The sequence below is a fragment of the Anoplopoma fimbria genome, chromosome 9, assembly GCF_027596085.1.
Source record: "Anoplopoma fimbria isolate UVic2021 breed Golden Eagle Sablefish chromosome 9, Afim_UVic_2022, whole genome shotgun sequence".
Classification (NCBI taxonomy): Eukaryota; Metazoa; Chordata; class Actinopteri; order Perciformes; family Anoplopomatidae; genus Anoplopoma; species Anoplopoma fimbria.
The window spans coordinates 10,153,153-10,172,175 of record NC_072457.1 but is presented as its reverse complement, the minus strand read 5'-3'; the positions used below and the strand labels follow the sequence as shown (position 1 = coordinate 10,172,175).

The window sequence follows — 19,023 nt, the reverse complement described above, 5'->3', positions numbered from 1 at the left end:
ACCTTTAAAGTAGGCTACCAAAAGTAAACCTCAACACTCAATATGCAAAATGGCTCATTTTAGAATATATCATATTACCGTATTGGATTATATTGATGATGCACTAATGTGTACATGGTCAAAGTTGAGTCTATTTTACTTACTTTATGTAATGCTGGGCAGCTTATGAATTTATCTTGGGAATGAAGCCTTATTTAACCTATGATAATACATCATTATTCATTTGTTGATTATATTTGTATTATAAATCTAGGTAATTAGAAACTTATGTGTCAAATTAATGCAGTGTCATAAAAAGAACAATGTTTGCCTCTGAATTGCAGTGGTGTACAAAAATATATTAGCAAAATAAAGAAATAACCAAGTACAGTAAGTACCTAAAAAACGGGACCTGAGTACAGTACTATAATAAATGTACTTAGTTACTGCTTGGAGATGGAGGTCAGGCATAAAACAACTGTCAACAAGGTTTATACACAAGCTAAGGAGCTGTTGAACAACAATATTAAACAAGAGGAATACGAAATGGGCACTGAGGCTCAACCAGGCCAAACATTACTGACTACAACACAATTAAATCCAGCTGCAGCAAGAACAGCAACACACCAAGGAGAGGGGGAAGAAAAAAAGAGAGAGAGAGCCAACACAGTGTCGCTCCATTCAACACCACGGACAGCGACAGGTCCTCAAAACAAGAGAAAACAAAACAAACATGTGCACATCTGTATCAGCTGATCTACAGCGCAACACACAATGACGTCAGTGGTTATTATATACAAATCGTTACTCACCAAGTCGTCGAGTCGTCGGAGATGGAGGAGGGGTAGCGTCGACGCGCTTCACCTGGGGGGCTCAGGTGTGCTTCGTGAGCTCGGATCGGTGTCTGTCTCTAACGTTGCACTCGCATTTTACCGGTAGTTTTTTTTTTTTTTTTTTTTTTTTTTTTTTTTTTTTCCCCTCAGGAGCTGCAGCTTATGTTATCCCAACTGCTGGTGTAACTTTAGTCTTTAAGTCACAAGGTAACATTTCCTACCGGGTATTTTTGATGTTTGTTGGTTAAGTCGAGGAGCTTGTTATCATTGTGGCCACCACTTCCTGTCGCGTTCATTTTCACCTGAACGGACAAGAGTGCACAACGTGAGTTCCACCTGAACTTCTTTTAAAAGAAGTTTGTTTGTTCTTTAGAGAACTTTGAACATTGTAAATAACTTTTTTATGCAAATATGCGGCCAAGAGTCCTTTTTTAATAAAATGGGTTTTAAAGCAATTTATTATGAACAATAACAATGTAAAAATGTTGGATTATTTTGCAAAAATGGAATTTACCTAAATTAAAGACATAATTTAAAAGATAGACAGTTCTTGTATTTTTTATGTATATTTTTTATTTTTCATCATTTTTATTTTTACATCCATTTTCGGATTACATATATCAGCATATCAGTGGTTTTCATCTAGAGACTGTAATATTTCATAACGTTTTACAAGAATTGTTATGAATTGATCCTCATAGGATGGATCCAAACAACTTATTTTCAAGTAAGTTAGCCCTTCCTGCAGGTCACGGTTTCCATTTATCCAGTGTAATTCCTCAATATCTTCTAATTATTGACATAAAACAGACATTTATAGTGTCACCATTAGTTAACATTTTCCCTTGAACTAATAAATTGGTTTATTACTTTCAAAACCAGTTTCCCATAATCCTCCCCTGTAACTTGTGTAAGTACAAATAAGCACATCTTAGTATGCTAGCACACTAAAGATGATTAACGTGGTATATGGTTTAAATGGTTTATGCCTGCTAAACATCAGGTTGTTTGCATTGACATTGTGAGCATTTTAGCAAGCTGATGCTAGCATTTAGTCCAAAGCACCACTGTGTCACAGTTTCACAGACCTGTGTGGCTGTAGACCCTTGTTAAATTATGCTTTTGTACCTATTTTTCATTGTAATGGGTGACTATTTAAGGGGCAGAGACATTCAATGTCCCCCATTCCATCCACTCAAGTCCCCTGTAGCACTGGCACTCACCAGAATGGAAAACAACATGAGAAACCTTGCCCTAGCTAAAAAACTCATTATTTGATGAAACATTAAAAGCGATTTTATATTATAGTTTGATTTATATTAGCAGTTTCTGTGTTTTAGTGTTGCAGCCCATAAAGAGCTGCTGACCTGGCAAAGAAATGTTTAAAATTTCATCAGTGAAACACTTCTTATCCACGCTTTAACCTCTGTGAAAGCACATTCCTTGTGATGGGTAAATATGGACTTCAACATATGAGCCCCTCACGTTTCCAATCTCTTTGAAGGCTAATGTTAATAGTATATGGTTAATAGTTGTCGGAGCGATAATAGGCTAGTTGGTGATGAGAGGAAATAACTCTTCCACATTTTTCTTGTGTGATACAATTTTCCCTCTGATTGGCCAAAGCTCAAGTTTACTAGAGGTCACTCTCTCTTTCCTCATTCAATTACAGACAGGCATTAATCAAGCTGTTTCTCCAGCCATTTTGGGCAACTGCTGACCACTTTATTATGACCTTGTTCAAATTTGCAACGGGTATTTTACTCTTTCTCACTCTATCCCTTGCTCTGTGTAATTTAAACAGTGATAGCTCTGGGTCATTAAGGTACCATCTGGTGAAATGCAAAATGAAAGAAGAAAGTGCTCAATGAGAGGGGCCAATAAGACTCCAGAGAGGCCCAATAAGTCAGCTGTTACTTTTCTACATTCATCAATGTATTGGATTGATAACAAGTTGTTGTAAGAGAGAAAGATGAATAAAATGTATTTACTTTTTAAAAAGGTGCTTGGATTACAAATGTTAATATGCTAGATTGTTGATTGATTTGGCTAAAAAAAGAGCTGTTTAGTTTGTTTGTATCATTGTTTTTCATCATTGTTTTTCATCATTGCTTAAAGACTGAAGAGGTGTTGCTAATCATATATCAAAATAATGAGCAGCATCAGTTGCCTGCTAACTGTGCCCTACTGATTACATAGACTTAAATCACATAACTTTATTTTATATCAGTAATGTTTCCTTGCCAAAACCTTGTTGAGATTGGGAACCCTTCAGACAAAACAAATCACATAACTGAGCACACTGCTCAGACTTGCAGTACAATATCATCTCACCACAACTCAAGTGGCAGGTTCAGTAAGTAGCATGGAAGGTGATCTATTTGCAAAAATGTAATATAATGTTCATAACTATGTTTTCATTCGTGTGTTATCACCTGAAACTAAGGTATTTTTGAGACCTATTTTAGACCTACTGTATGTTTTATTTTAAGAAGTCAGCTACAAAGACAGACTCAAACTACTTGTCCTCTTCAAACTGAACTCCAAGCCACATCTGACAATTTTCATGTGTGAGTTGTCATCACTGTAACCAGGCCAAGACACCTGTGCCCTCCCACTTTCAGGGTGAATGCACTTTGGATGAACGAAGTGGCTTACTTAACCACTGATTGTACCTTTGACCTTAGCTTACTGCTGCATTATTCCTGTAGATCTACTGCTGATATGAACATTTATGGCTGAACAGAAAAAAGAGACAATTAGAATGATATATGTTATTGCTAAGAGTGTCAGTCATTGATACAGTAAACTGCCTAAATGTTGCATCTGAACAAGATATTGAAGAGTCATTTAAAACAAGTGCACATGGGAAAAAAGGTATGGGACCCCTGAGTTGTTGTGACTGAACTAAAATAAATTTATCAATCTACAAATGATAATGTGGATTTTCTACTATTTATTTATAATTAAGATTACACTTCACCTTTATGTAATGATATTAACTTGATAATGAATGTTTAAAAAAAAGATATTTATCCCATCTGTCACTGAGAAATACAACAAACCCCACATGCACACAGGTGTTGCACTTCTGTGAGCCTTCTTTAAACCTGGTGTGAAAGGTGTGACAGGAAGACCCAAGGCCGCCCACCTCAACACCCGACCCTAATGGAACCCCACTTACGGCCACGTACCCCTCATTCACACTGCCCATCTCTCACCCTCCTTTACTGACAAGAATGAAACTGACAAAATAACAGCCCCCATCCCCAAACTGTCCATCACTCTAAAGGTCAACACAACACTATGGCCCAGGTCTCCCTCCACACTCTTAAAATGTTCATTACAACTGGAGACAGTGCTGTGACCGCTGCCCTCCCCCCCTGCAGACTGTCCATCACTGCCATCCCATTGAGAAAGTAATCGGGGAGGTTCTGCCTGAGCAAGACAGTGTCCTCTGACAGCATCCAGAGTGAACAGAACATGTATCAGGCAGCTAACAGTGGTTTTGCTGCAGCTGTTCAACATACTGTAACCATGGACATTATAAAAGCTTCTTGGATGCTGGTGCTGGAGGTCATCAGAACTGGTGTGAATGCATACGATTTCAGATAAAACTTCCAGCACTCATCTGATATTTCCAATGGAATGAATTGGCATATATACTGTATGTAGGAGGACTATACGAAATTGGTTGAGTGCTAACGTCAGGTGGATCATGAAGAAACATCAGCACATCACTGCTAGCAAGATGAAAGACATTCTTTTAAACAGATTGTTAAATCCCCTGAAGCTAATTTGTGGCTTTTAATATCTGTCTCCATAAATAAATTATCTTCACTTGACTTGCGTTGTGATACATTCATGTGTATCTGATACTTTCCTTCAAGCATCTGGGGGTATGCACGGTTTATACAGCCCGTATTCCTGGGTATCAAATTCATATTGAAAAAATTAAGTCCACTGCTAATAAAGTGTCTGTGGATTAATTTTCCTAATATTTCAAATAGTATGATATCAGCGTTCTGCCTGGAAATATGGTTGATATATCAATATCAAACTTTATCTAGCTGATCTCACAAGAATCAGAGTGACCCTGTGTTCCTGTCAGCTCTTCGTCATCGACTCACCGACAACCTGCTCTCAACTGTGGATTTCCTTAAGCTACTAAAGTACTATTAGGAACTGAAATCTACAGTATTTGTGCAAAAGCATGTTTTATTTTATCTAAAAATAAAAAGAATGCAAGCATTTTTACTCTGTCAGCTATAACAACATCACAAGGTGAAAGAAATAACTTTTCAATGGAATCTCAGCTTGTAAGATTGCATGTTGCATTATCCATTGGTCACTGACCATAAGCAAGCTTCTTGGATCAGATAGCTTTTCCTCCCCTCGTCAATATTTCTGAATCAGATGAAAGATAATACAGAATAAGTCAGCAGAGGAGTCTGAATCTGGGCAGCCACACTGTAAGGCCATGCCCCTTAACCTCCTCAGACCTTTCAGGAGTTGAGTTGGAGCTGAAGGAAGCATACAAAAATAATTACTGGCAGAAGGAGATGTGTGCGTGTGTTTTCCCGAGATATTTGCGTAGCATACCTCAGCATTCAGAAGAGATCATGACATTTCTGGACCAGCTGTTGGCTTTCTACAGAAAATTAAAAAAAGTAACATGTTTTACTCTTTCCTGGAATAATATCGAGAGCTAAAAGTAGAGATGAATGAAGAAAGCAAAGCTTGAGGTTCATTTCATATATCCCCATAACTGAATGCAATGAATTTTTAGTTGCCATGCGTCAAAAGGTTTCATATTGAAATTATACTTCCACTGCAGAATATATATCTAAGTGTGTTGTATCACAAATGTTTTTGCTAATATGTGGGAAATCAATTGGAACTGAAAAATGTGTGCTTTGCTGAGCCTCATTTAGAAATGACACTACAGATGTACTCCAAATGTTATGTTTCTATTCAATTGAGAACCTTTCTGTTCGTTAACCTTTGAAAAGGTTAAATAAGACACTCTACCATGACATCAGGTCAAAGATTATTCAAGAACATTATCTCTGATAACATTTTTGCGTCGCATTTTATAAACTGCAGCCATAAGAGAGGTCCCTTTCCAGCGCTGATGTCCATCTGTGCAGTGTCTCCAGTGTGTTCAGTGTCAAAAGGCATCTGACACCAGAGACCAAAAGCCAAAAAAACATATGCAGCAGCTGGTTGTATGCTGTTCTTCACCCTCTGGGACTTTTAAGACATTTTCCTCTCTGTCTATTTTTATCGTTGGATGGAGGTTTGTTTAACTAGACTAGAACTGTTATAATCCTTTAATACTGCACATCCCGTGAAGACATCTCAAATCATAGTACCATGCCTACACTGCAGTGGCATATCTGCTAGCATCGTTATTTCTTTTAATTTTTTTAAGGAGAACAGGCCGTCAGCCATCATGTCATGTCATGTTTTATTTGGAGGGTAGCAATGGATACACACAGGGATTATTTTAGTTAGACGGCGCCACAGCCAGGAATTAATCCCTCCATTAACTGGACCGTGTTACAACTCCGCTCCTGTGGCCCTATTTCCTAAACATAGGGTACTTTGGTGATGCACGGATGCTTAATGCATGTTGTCTTTAATTGCCATTAGCGCTACAATGAGAATGCATAAAGAGCGTTATTTATTATCAGTGACTAAACTGCTGCATTATCTGAACTAGTGTCCCATGTGCCGTGATCGGGACAATTATGGTTGTTGATGCTTTTGATTTGATTCATGAGGGATCAAAGTCGTGTTAAGCAATCAATTGATTTACTATTCCTGTTTAGTGGTAGGGTGTGTCGGTGATGCCTGTAGGGACTTGATAGAGCCATTCTCTAAAAGGAATGCATTGTACTGTCTCTAAAAATGAACTAATTTACTGGAATCACTCACCATGAAGTGAGGTCGCAGCCAGGTCTCAGTGCTTTCCCACAGAGCAGACGAGCTATACAAACATCACATTTGTAGTATTCACAGTGACTTACCTTTCCTTTTGAGATCTCAGACCTTAAAATTCAGAGCACAGAGCATTCTGGGGTTTGTTGTCTTGCTGACTGCTGATGTGTCAGGCATCGGTTGAGTCCCAGCTGTCTAACTGCTTTTCCTCTTCCCCAATCCATTCTTTCTTTCCCTAAACAACTCAGTGGGCTTGAAAGAAATTGACAGGGACTTCAGTGGTCAATACTGGCTTATATACCTCGACATGGAGTCAGCAGTAACCTGTGAAATCTTAAACAATAGATACAGCTCGCTCCGTCCATTAGATGGATGGCAAAAAAACAGAGAAACTGTATATGAAAGAAATATCATAATACCCCATGGAGTGTGCTAACATCCTGATGTTGGACGTTTCTAGATAGAATCACTAAAGTTTTACAATTAATTCCAGGGGGAACATAAATGTGTGCACCTAATTTTACGGTAATCTATCCAACAGTTGTTAAAACATTTCCCTAAAAAACTAAAATGTCAACCTCATGGTGGTGCATGAGTAAAAGTCAGGGGATAAACAAAGGTATTAGGATATATCATCTGGGAGCCATGAATGTTTGTACCAAATATTTCACTGCATTATAGGACATTTTCAACCTGTTGGTGGTGCCAGGGAGAAAGTAAAAATAACCAAATCTAGTAGAATGAATCCTCTGGGGATCATGTATGTCTCTAAAAAAAATGATGGCAATCCATCTGATAGTTGTTGAGATATTTAAGTCCAAACCAAAGTGTTGGACCAACAGACAGCTGACATCGCCGACATTGCTCTCCCCAGAAGATTAAAAGGTAACATGTACGTCAAAATGACTTGTGTTTGGCATGCCTGATAGACTGATTGTGTGCAGGCCCCGGTAAAATATCACAAAGATAGCAGAAACAGTGCTGACCTAAGACCAATTATCTCAAGTCACAGGGAAATAATGGGACTTGACCTGTGACCCTGAATCAATATACCTTTTCTTGTAAGCTTTTAGTCCACAGATTTTTTTTCTCCCGCTGGAATCTTTTCATCAGGGGGTCTTGCATGGTAATTGCTAATGATTATGTCAGATCCTTTAGATTAATAAAAGGCATCGCTGCTGTAATACTCACACACAAATTGGTAGCTACTGCAGCAAATGTGACAGTAAGAAAGACGCATGAAACCATGAGGATCAGGTTGAGGGATTTATTAGAGAAGGGTGAATATAAAGGTACTGTATGCAGGGGTTTCTATTCTCTGAGCAAACCACAACTAATCAAACCTCTCTGTCTATATTTATACGCTACACAACTTCCAATCAAGGTCATCATAGTTAGTGATGTAATAATTAAATAAATTGAATTTAAAAAGGCAATACAATAGACCATAAGTGTGCTTTGGAAAAAAACACCATATGGATTCTTATTATAATCATCAGGAACAAGGAAACTACTTGGATGCCATCACTTCCAGGTATCTTAAACATAAATAATTCCTAGCACTACAGGTTACATTCAAATTGAAAAAAAAAATATCAAGAGGGAGCATACCAACATTGACATATTCCCTTAAGATTAACTCCTCTACTGAACCATTCAGGATTTCCATTCAGACAGTTTAAATGTGTATACAAGCAGCCAGTCAGTAGCACGTTAAATATATAGCTATATCAACTGCCACAATTTTTTTTTAATTGCCACTATTCCTCCTCTGATATGTTTTTCTTTTTTAACTCCCATATTTTCAAAAGTACTTGTGTTTGTGTCACATTTTGGCTCTCACATATTAAGCTACATTAAGATCGATAAATAGTGTTGGGTGTGCGCTGGCTCCCTGTCGGCCATGAGGCCCACAGTGTTTACAGGAGCCGTAGTGTGGCAGTTTAATATGTACTGAAGTCCTCCTGAGATGTGACCAGGCACACACAGGGCAAACAGAGGTTGGTTAACACAATGTAAAAAGGAACTTTTTCTTCAACTTGTCACCGTTTTTCTTAGGTGAGCATTACTTTTTTTTTTTAGCTTAGAAGGAGTCCATTGCCTTGAATTCACTGAGGGCCTGGACAGGGGAGATGTGTTTCTTCTGGGAGCCTCGTCGCACACGTGTCTGGCACTCCTCGGGCTTCTCCCTCTTTACCAGAGGCTTCTTCTCAGGGGCCTTCATGCGCCAAGACACCACGGGTGAGTTAACAGCCGCTGTTCCGTACACCTTCTGGTACTTGGTGGAGGCTACATAAGATGCCTTTACAGTCAGCACCACTGCGTTCATTAGGTTCTTGGCTGCTTGGATCAGGGAAGTGGCACTATCCAGCTACAGGGAGCCAAGACGGTTGGAGGGGGAAAAAAGAGATAAACACTAGGGGTCAAGTCAAAAAAGTCTATAAAGAGAAATATTAACTTGACTTCAAAATGACTTTCATGCACTCAATGTTGAATTTTAGGACGTATTAGCTTCATCCGGAGTCTAGGAGGTCTGTGCGGCAACTGTCAATTAAGATGGATCAAACATAGCCCTACGCTATGTGACATCTTATTTTAGCAGTTCTTAATTAGCAGAGGCAGGGGTTAGGTGTACCTCTGTCTCCGTCTGTTTTGTTTGGCTGACATTTAGGGGTCGGCGGCCAGTGGGCCTCCTCCTACCCCACACTGAGACAAGTCAACTGCTTGGATTTAATGAGGGTGGATTCCAGCTGGCCACCATGAAAAGGTTAAAATCTCAGCAGGGCTTGCATATCTCATCTGAGACAAACTATAATAGAGTCCTGAGAAATCATGAACTGTATCAACACAACAACAAGTCACAAGGAAGCCAAAAACTAATATAAAAGTCATCTCTGACTTTAATTAGAGGAAGAAATCATACTAAGGAAGTTAATAGGAAAGTTCTTCACAAACAAAAACAGCAGGAATACCCTAACGCCCCTTTTTCTCTTCTCTACTAGAAAAATAAAAAAACATAAACTCAGTGTGGATCAGTTTATTCTACTGGAGACGACTGTCTGTCGCTCTTCCTGAGGTTTTTCTCTTTTCCCCTGACTGTTTAAGAGTTTGTTTTGTGCAGTTCTTCCTTATCTGAATTGAGGGTCTTAGGATAGAGGTTATTGTAAAAGCCCTCTAAGGCAAAGTTGTGATTTGTGATCTTGTGCTATAGACATTAGATTAAAAATGGATACCTGATCAGTTTGATAATGGCAGTATCTGAACAGACACTGATTAGGTATATAAGACTGTTATATCACAATAATTAAAAACAATGTAAAGATAAAACACATGTCCCAAAATATGCACACCTGCATGCACAATGATAAATACAGACAACAAAAAGTTTACTGATAACAGTTCACTACACAATTATTTTGATGAGGGAGAATGAATTACAATTCTACTTTAAAAAGAACCATCTCAAATCAACAGCTTTATTTGAATCAAAAAGTATTTATTAGCTTTATGAAGATATTAAATCATAGATTATAAAATATTGGCTTTGCAGATGGATTTTTCCATATCAAACCACTGTATACTGGAGAGTTGAGAGAAGATAATTCTGGTCAAACTATAATATATCACTGTATGCCACCAATTTATCAGTAGAAATATATGTCAAAGGCGAACAGTATGGAATAATTGACTGATGATAGTTTGACTAGGGATAATAGGGTTCATGAAGCATGAAAAACACGGCCTGTGGTGCATCTTTCTTGTATTATAAGATGGTAATCGGTCTGAAATGATTGCATCAGTGTTATTCTGCATGACCATTCATCTGGTCTTCCAAGCCTCATCATGACCATGAACTAAAAGGTTTGCCCACCCGCAGTGCACAGCATAAAAAATGTTTTAAATTGACCAAGTCTAGTGATTGAAGCATAAAAGCCTATCTAGACCATAAACGATAGTGAAGCTGGCCTTGTATTGTTCTTATGGATGGACTTACCCCAGAGACGATGAGCTCTCCACCCAGATTCTGAACCTCAGCTTTCACCTTGCTGCAAATGTTGAGCTGATGACAGTAGAGGGCAATTCTCTGCAGGTAGGCCAGCAGATCCTGTTTGCATGCTGAATCAGGGCACTGAATGGAAAAGAGGTACAAGGAAACACATTGTCAAAACACAGGGACATAATAACAGCCATAAACGAGCACTGTTTTTTACTGAGCAGCTGAAAGTGATGTGACAATATTCCAATTCTGTTGTACAAAAATAAAGCAGGTCGCATACATTTGATTATTGTGATTTATGTAAAATACGGGTGATTGACGCAACTGTGCAATAGCTGCTGTTTATTGATTTGCCTAGTGATGACACTTTGGAGCACATCTTAACGTCCCGTGACACACGTATGGCCATAAAATTCCATATCATTTGTATAACATTAAGGGGCTATGCCCTACGTTCTACTTACATGTCATTTCTGTCAAATTATTGACCATTATTTACCCACAACGGTCCCCTTGAGATACATGTCTCTTCTGCCAGGGAGTCCTGGTTGTAACATACTGACACGGGCTGTGTCCAAAATCACTCCCTTGTTTACTCTTTCACTATGTAATAAACAGTTAAAAAATTACTCTACAGTCAATAGTAAATTGAGATTAAGGACATCATCAGCATAAATGTCACATTCAGAATACACCCCAAAGACAATCAAATAATATGTCAGAGGGTAAGTGAAGGGATTGTTTGAAAACAGCCAAATTGTATTCCAATGGACTGTGACAGAAAAAATATAGATCATCATTGGGTGAAATATGTGAAAGCAATCAATTCCAAATTAAAATTAGAATTCATAATCCATCAAGAATGAGTTGACAACAAACATGTAATTTATTTGTGCTGAGCCACACAGTCTAAACTATGTCAGGAGGACCTATGGTTTTAGCATAATGACATCTCTCTTCCCATTTGCATGTATTTGGTAAAATGTTTCTCATTTTGAGCACCATGTTCAAACAATCTGGATTTTCACAATTAATCCAGGAGGTCTGTGTTTGGTTTATGTTAAAACTGGATCAACCGTGAGCATCAACTAGCCAATGGTTGGCTAGCTGACGGAAAGGATATAGAACTATATCATGACAGACAACAAAGCCATCAAAGCTACAGATTTGTCACTGAGCCATAGAATTTGGAGGAATAAAGGTTATTGGCCTCATTTCAGGCATTATTGGCAAAAACTAAAGATGCTTACTACAGATCTGCCATCTGGTTTTAAATGGTGTATGTTTTTTCCCAAATATGTTTGAGATGTGATTTCTTTTCCCAATTGGATTGTTTTGGGAATCATTGTCTCTGATTTGCTGTCATTTTAAAGCAGAGAATGAAGAACACTCCTCACACTAAACAGTACGGTTCCAGCATTTTGTGTCGCTAATTACATTTCTCTTCACTAAGCCTGCAAAATGATGTTCAACATTTTTTTTTCAATTGTCGTTTGTTGCAAGCTCAAGTTTCAAAGGCAAGTTGAGTTACACTGCAGGGTGTCAAACTCCTTTCAAATTAATTTCACATGAAACAAGTTTGTCACAGCATGTTGCCCAAGAAGAAAACAGATCAATCAGCAAGGAATGGACACAATACTTTGAGACACATAAAGACTTGCTTCCCAGCAGCCAAGCTTTTTCTGTATCCCTCTTCTTCTTCTCTTCCCAATTTTTTAAAAACCAGAAGTTTTGAACTGGACCTGCTTGCCTTTTTTGCTACTTCAACAGCAAATAAACCAATCATACAGGGCAGCAAATGGACCAACAGGGAGTACGAGGACAGCCTCCTAAAGTCTCCTACTATCACACAGTTTGCCCCTATTATTCCATCTGGAAGCCTTCCAGGAGTCAGCTATGGCCCACTAAGCTCCCAGTGGGTTAACAACACTGCATCAGCTGCTTAAACACTGTGAGCATCATTTTGTAGCAACACCTTCCTTCGAGCCATTAATATTAAACGGTCCTAACTAGGACATTCAGCAGCACTGTGCGGGGAAATGCACAGCTCATTTCCTTGTCTTGTGGGCTCCAGTAAAGGGGGATGGCAAGTTAAACATCGAAAAGTGATATCAGAATTGCCCCTAAAGGACCGCTTTCATTGACGCCCATCTTCTCTACTCTATGGTAAAAGGCCTCTCTTGCTAAGACAAACAGTATTAATAATCCACAAGTGCCCTTCACGGATGGTCACAAAAAGTGAGTAAAACACAGTCTTTCCAAACGGAATTATATGTCTGATTCTTCAACCCACAAATATAATTGCTATGAGCAATTCAAGGCATGATTTACAATTAGAGTTATGACCATTAGCAGAGCAGTACTTTGAACAATACAGTAAATAAGAAAAAAACTGCCACCAGCATCCTTCCTCCTCTCAGTCAGTGGCACTGAGTGCAGACTGGGTTAGAGAAACTAGCTCATAGAGCAGCCAGTGAGGCAGAGGGAAGCTTCTCCCTTGGCATTATCACTGCACTGCCAGTCCTGGCTAACATCACTGCTAACTGCACTTCACACTGCTGGCACATACACACACAAACGCTGCCTCCCCAAGCAAGTTTGATGCAGACATGACAAATTTGTTCCGTATTGTACAGTTGACAAAAGTACATTTGTTCAGCAAATTCCCTGTTATTGGAAATAAAGCTTATGGCCCATTACTTTGCCGTTTTTGAGCTCTCTTTCCTTCTCTCTGTCCTTCATACTGAAACTGAGTTCATTACAGACAAGTGTGTTTTACTGGATGACTGTACTGAGCCTTTCTGAAACTTCCATCTTACCCCACTCAGTGCTCCTCTCAGCATTTCAGGAATATTTTTGTTCTGTCCAGCAGAGAAACGGCTGGGAATTTCTTTTTGTCTGTTTTTCCCGCATAATTGGGCCCAACGTGAATGCAACGTGCTCGTGATGGATAATTCAGGAAGATGATGTGAACTCTGGTGCTGAGATGAGGGCAACTCACTATCAGAGTGTGGCAGTCTGTCAAAACACAATTCACACCTCACACTGATGATGCATTTATAACCAGGCTGAGACTGACCTTTCCTAAATTATTTTATTTTATTTTATTTCAACATCTGCCCGTTTGCTGTTTCTGTTTACTTATGACACTTTTCTGTATAATACATATTTATGTTTTATTACAAATCTCATAGTATTATAGATAGATGTTTGAGGGGCAGAAGGATGATATGAAGACAAAATGATAGATTCAAATAGAGCATGTTACACACAGTTATACAAAATGCCTTCTTGCTGACTGGACAACTACAGTCCCTTTGATGTAAGCTGTCATCGTTCAGTTACTTCAAGAAAGCTGGTCATTTATTTCTATTTACTCATCCACTCTCTGGCATCTCCATCAAAGACTCAATATATTTAAGTGACAACCTAGTCCATTCGATTTCCTTCTTCCTTATGTTATATTCCACAAACTGGCATGTATCAAATATAAAAGAAAATGGAACGTGGATCACCAGTGTCTAACAGAATAACCAAGGTAACATGATGTCCCCGTTTATGTAAATATATCAAACACCCCCTTCTTTTTGAAACATGATTTTATTTGAATCTGTAATCTGTCATATTAGCATTACATTAGAAGCTGTTACTACAACCTGTCATGTTGCAACATACAGATTGGTACACAGACAGCATGTGATGTCAGAGCATGGAAAATTGATTTGCTCTCGCTTAAGTTTGCATCTGAAGGCATGAGGCGGTTAAACACTGACATATCATGAGAAATATTAGATGAAAGCATAGAAAATATTTCCTGAAAAGCTCACAAATGTGAGATGCAAGATTTTAACTTTGACTCCTCTCTAGCCATCTACTGCGAACTGTAGTTTTGTTTGTACAGAGAAGCATTTTAATTACACATCAGTCACACTTGGTTTCACTGCTGTCAGTAGAGGCGACGGCAGTTTTGCTCTTCTTGTTCTGGATTCAATGCGACAACTAAAGACAAACCAGGAAGTCTGAACACTTAGCTTCAAACTTGCAGGTGTTGAGCAGCATTTACAATTAATGACTTGATACGTCTAAATTTATTTTAGAACTGAAAGTTCACATGAGTGCAATGCAAAAAAAAAAAGTATTTTTAAATGTCAAGGCAAGGAAGTAAACCAGGAAAGGCAAATTAAAATCACAGTAAAGGGATGAAGCTAGACATAAATACACTTTTGTTACTGTCAACAAAAGGCCAAATCCAACAATAAAATGATTCTACAAACAAGTATTGTCTGTGTGGCCACAGCTTCATATAAATAGTTGCACTGGTTCTTTATAACAATGAACATTGCTACTGTAGCATATTTTGAGTCAACACCTCTTACACCGTCCTGCTGCTGTAAATACTTGCTGGACTACCGAACGTCTAAACATATGCTATCTAGTTTGCCGTTTCGTTCTGGGGCAACAGTGTGAGGGTCAGACACTCTGAGTCAGTAGGACGGCCTTTGGACGTATTTCTCCCCATAATATTTGATACTTCTATGTGTAATAATTATTGAACTGCATAAGAATCGTACAAATATTCAATTGTCCAATAGTCCTTTATTTGTATTTTTCATGTATTTCTTTATCCGTATATATAAGAGCAACTGTAACGTACCAATCCCCCGCTGGGGATCAATAAATGGATTTGCTGATTCTGTTTTGATTACACTCAACAGTCAACAATCAAGCATGTCTTGTGAATAATGCTTGCACAGCTGTCCTCCACCATCTAGCTTGTGTCTGTAGGAAGCATACTTAAAGAATGAAGCAGAGTAAGGAAAATGGAGTGAGGGAAATAGAGTAGAAAAAAAGGCATTGCTGGAGTGAAATGGGGTGAGTTGCCTCAAGGGGTTTATCTACGTCAAGTGCTGTGCTTAAATGACTATGAAAGAGCTCGCCGTCCTTCCACCGTTCCACGCAGAATTGCCTTCTGCTTCACACTTGTTCATCAATAGGGCTGATGTGGAGTCATGGCGACAAGGTTTGCTACTTAAGGGACCTGTCTGAAAGCAGTGGAGCAGCCTTTATTCTTACTGTCAAGCCACAGTGCTCATGACAAACACAGGTTACCTACCACAATGTGTGAATGCAAAATACTTGTCTTTTTCAAATGGAAGAAAGGCAAATAATCAGGTTATGTTATTTGTTGTGTAATTCCAATAAGGTGCTTCATAAAAGCAAGCTTCTGCTGTTTTAACTTTTAATAACTCAGTCCATTCACTGAACGACTTGCCAAACAGATGCCCCAAATGCCTGACATGAAAACACTTTTATAATAGATACATTATATACAATGAAAATGTCCTCAAGCTCCTCTTTATTTCCTGAACATAGTTCTGATGTCTCTGGAAGTGTAACAGAAGGCTTTGAATATTCAGTAAACACTGGTCTAGGAACCATTTAAGTGAGAATTAAAAATGGCAAGCCACCTGCTCTTTTCATTACAGCAACTGTTGATTCAGACACAGGCTCTGTCAGTGATTTGCCATGTGACAGATTTACTCCCACCTAAACCCTGTGAAACACTGATTATCACTTGGCAGCTTACAAGCCAAGAAACGAATACATAAGCACAAAAATGCAAGTTCATGATTACTTTGTCATTTCTGCCCCGGATCCTGCTCTAAACAACATACAGAAGCAGTGACGCAGACTGAGACCACATGGAAACTGTTCATAAACAAGGCGCATACGGATTAAAACTCCCACTTTTCATCTCTCTGTTTGTGGTAATTACTGCATGACAGACATAGTTATGCCTTCACAGCCTGAAACTTAATTCCGTAGTGCAATATGCTCTGGAGAGCAGGACAGTGTGACATAAGGATACAGTGCCAGCTTTGACTAAAGATGCCTTCTGGTTAGTTGAAAGCTCAGCAGACTCTACGGCCACTCAAACTGACAGGCATTCTGCGCTGTGCTAACAGCAGAAGGCTTGCCCATATATTATTGTTAAGTCGCACATTGTCACAAGATGGCTCTGGATAAAGGAAAATACACAGTAGGAGGAAAGAAAACCTCTCTTTATACTGGTATTCTCTGTGTGCTTTAATCTACCCTCTGCATGTGCATTTGATAATAAACATGCAGTACCCAATAAGATCATGCCACCTAAATGAATGTGAAAATAACGCCTTTACAGGACAGTAATGAAGGCTTGGGCCGCTGCAGCAAGGATTCATTCTTAAAAGTATGCACTGTATCCGGTGAGCTAGGAAATTTAGCAGGAAATCTTGCAGGAAAAGTGTCAATCTTTTGGTTTGGAACCTGATCTATGTCCACATTCAGAACATTTTAACATTGAACTATTAAATCCAGATAAATTATCATTATTATTTATTATTTTTCCATTTTCTTCTGTTAAAGCCTCTATAATCAATATTTTTAAAACAATAAATCAAATACCACATGTAATTTGAAAGGGGTCACTTATGTGATGATTAAACTTACTGCAGTTTCCTGCAGCTTTATGGAGAATTTCAGCAACTGCCATTAATATATGTATTAATACTATTGTTTCCAAATACAGCAGGCAAACAAAAAAACTCAACTGTACACTACCTGCCCAGCAACAAACAGCAGACGGACAAAGCAAGTTTCTCTTTTCTCAGGAGTTAGCGGCCAAGCAAAGCTGTATGTAAATAAGCCGCTGTTTGCTGACACGTTTTCTATGTGAAATTGATAAGGTGATATTATAAGGTGCTTTATGTTTATTATGTGTTTACAGCTCGTTGAACTGCCCCAAGGCGGCCAAAAAAAACAATAAATGCAGCTTTCAAATAACAACATGTTGAGGACTGTGCAGCCTTTATGGAGGTATTATTCAGTGAGTTCTTACTAGTTATCAATATTGCATGGGTATCCACAGTAATTTACATAAAGGAGACATTTCCTCTACATCTTAAACAACAAAGTGACTTTAAGTATAGTGAGTGGTTTGAAATTTGGAACATAAAAGTATAAAGGTACAGCAGCTTGGTTGGCTATCATGTGTGCTGGCCTCATGCAAGTTCCAGGACTTAAGAAATATTTGTACTTCTAAATTTTGATGTGAGCTCCAACATTTCCTCAGCTAAGCAGCACTGGAAAGAGGCCCAGCGTATGATACTGAAACCAACAACAATTATTCCAAGAGTTTGCTAGCTACCAGCAGTTGCAATTACAATGACAACAGGCTGCCTTAATATATCAGTGAGGATTGTGCCTAAGTTTATTCTCACTGCTTATTAGAGACAGACGAAATGAAGAAGAACATTACGCATTACCTGGAGTGCTGCATTCTCAAACACCTCCCACTTCATTTGCTGTATGCACACATACACAGCGTACACACTCATTTCTTTTCACTCCTGTCTTCCCTAGGCACAGCGCTGATTGATTAGATATTGAAAATGGTCTGTCAGCGTGTTTTAGAGAAGTACTCATCTGATAATGAATGCAACACCTCGGTGGGGAGTTAATTATATTAGAGACACAACTTGGTTCTGCTGTCTTGCTCTCTCAGTGTTGGCCCCATTGGGAGACAGATTCATGCGGTAATACAGCCCACTGCTCCAGCTGGGCTTGTCAATGCCCACATTAAAGATTTCCAATGGCTATGCCCACTTACTCCGAATCAAAATTTGCTCAGCCGCCAGCTGCTATGACACAGGCAGAGACAGTCTCAGACTGATAGAAAGTATAATGATAAAAATGACAGCGGCAGACACAGTTGCAAATCTACCTGATCTGCAACAGCACGGGCCAATTTGTCCATCCTGGAACCAGCCTCTGCAATCTTCTTAGCGGCATTGATCACATCTGAGGAGTTCTTCAGGGGGCCTTTGCCTCTGGGAAAATTCAAGGAGGGAAAAAGAAGGGAAGAGGTAATGTGGGTGGAGTATTGGAGGCAGAAGTCAAGCAGAGCTTCCCTTTAAAGATAGAGCTCACCCCAGAGCTCATACAGCAGCAGGAATATGAGATATTACAATAAACAAACAATACACGATTTCCCATTTAACAGATGTAACAAATTTAGTATACCTTTGACCCTAATGATGTATGATAGAGCTGTGCTTTGAATCACAAAGAAACTAAATTGCTTGTCTTTTAACAGCAAAACAGGACCATTTTCAAAGCAGTTACAGTGGGAAATAAAACAGAAGAAGAAAAAAATGGCCAACAACTGAGCCTTTGTTCTGTGCTCTTGTTTTTCCTTGATTTGCAAGCATAGGGAAAGTTATTGTAGCTAGA

General features: G+C 38.8%; 1 protein-coding gene across 3 annotated transcripts in view; it reads right to left on the bottom strand.

Annotated features, from left to right (window-relative positions):
- Positions 1-8,023: 8,023 nt before the first annotated feature.
- Positions 8,024-19,023, bottom strand: part of ctnna2 (catenin (cadherin-associated protein), alpha 2) — a 359,609-nt gene continuing 348,609 nt past the window's right edge. For all 3 annotated transcript variants that reach the window (XM_054603691.1, XM_054603690.1, XM_054603692.1), the window contains exons 16-18: positions 18,515-18,620; positions 10,750-10,884; positions 8,024-9,126 (exon numbers count right to left, since the gene is read on the bottom strand). In XM_054603691.1, coding sequence (XP_054459666.1) covers positions 8,839-9,126; positions 10,750-10,884; positions 18,515-18,620 — 529 coding nt within the window. In that variant the 3' untranslated portion in view covers positions 8,024-8,838. The remainder of the gene's footprint in view (positions 9,127-10,749; positions 10,885-18,514; positions 18,621-19,023) is intronic.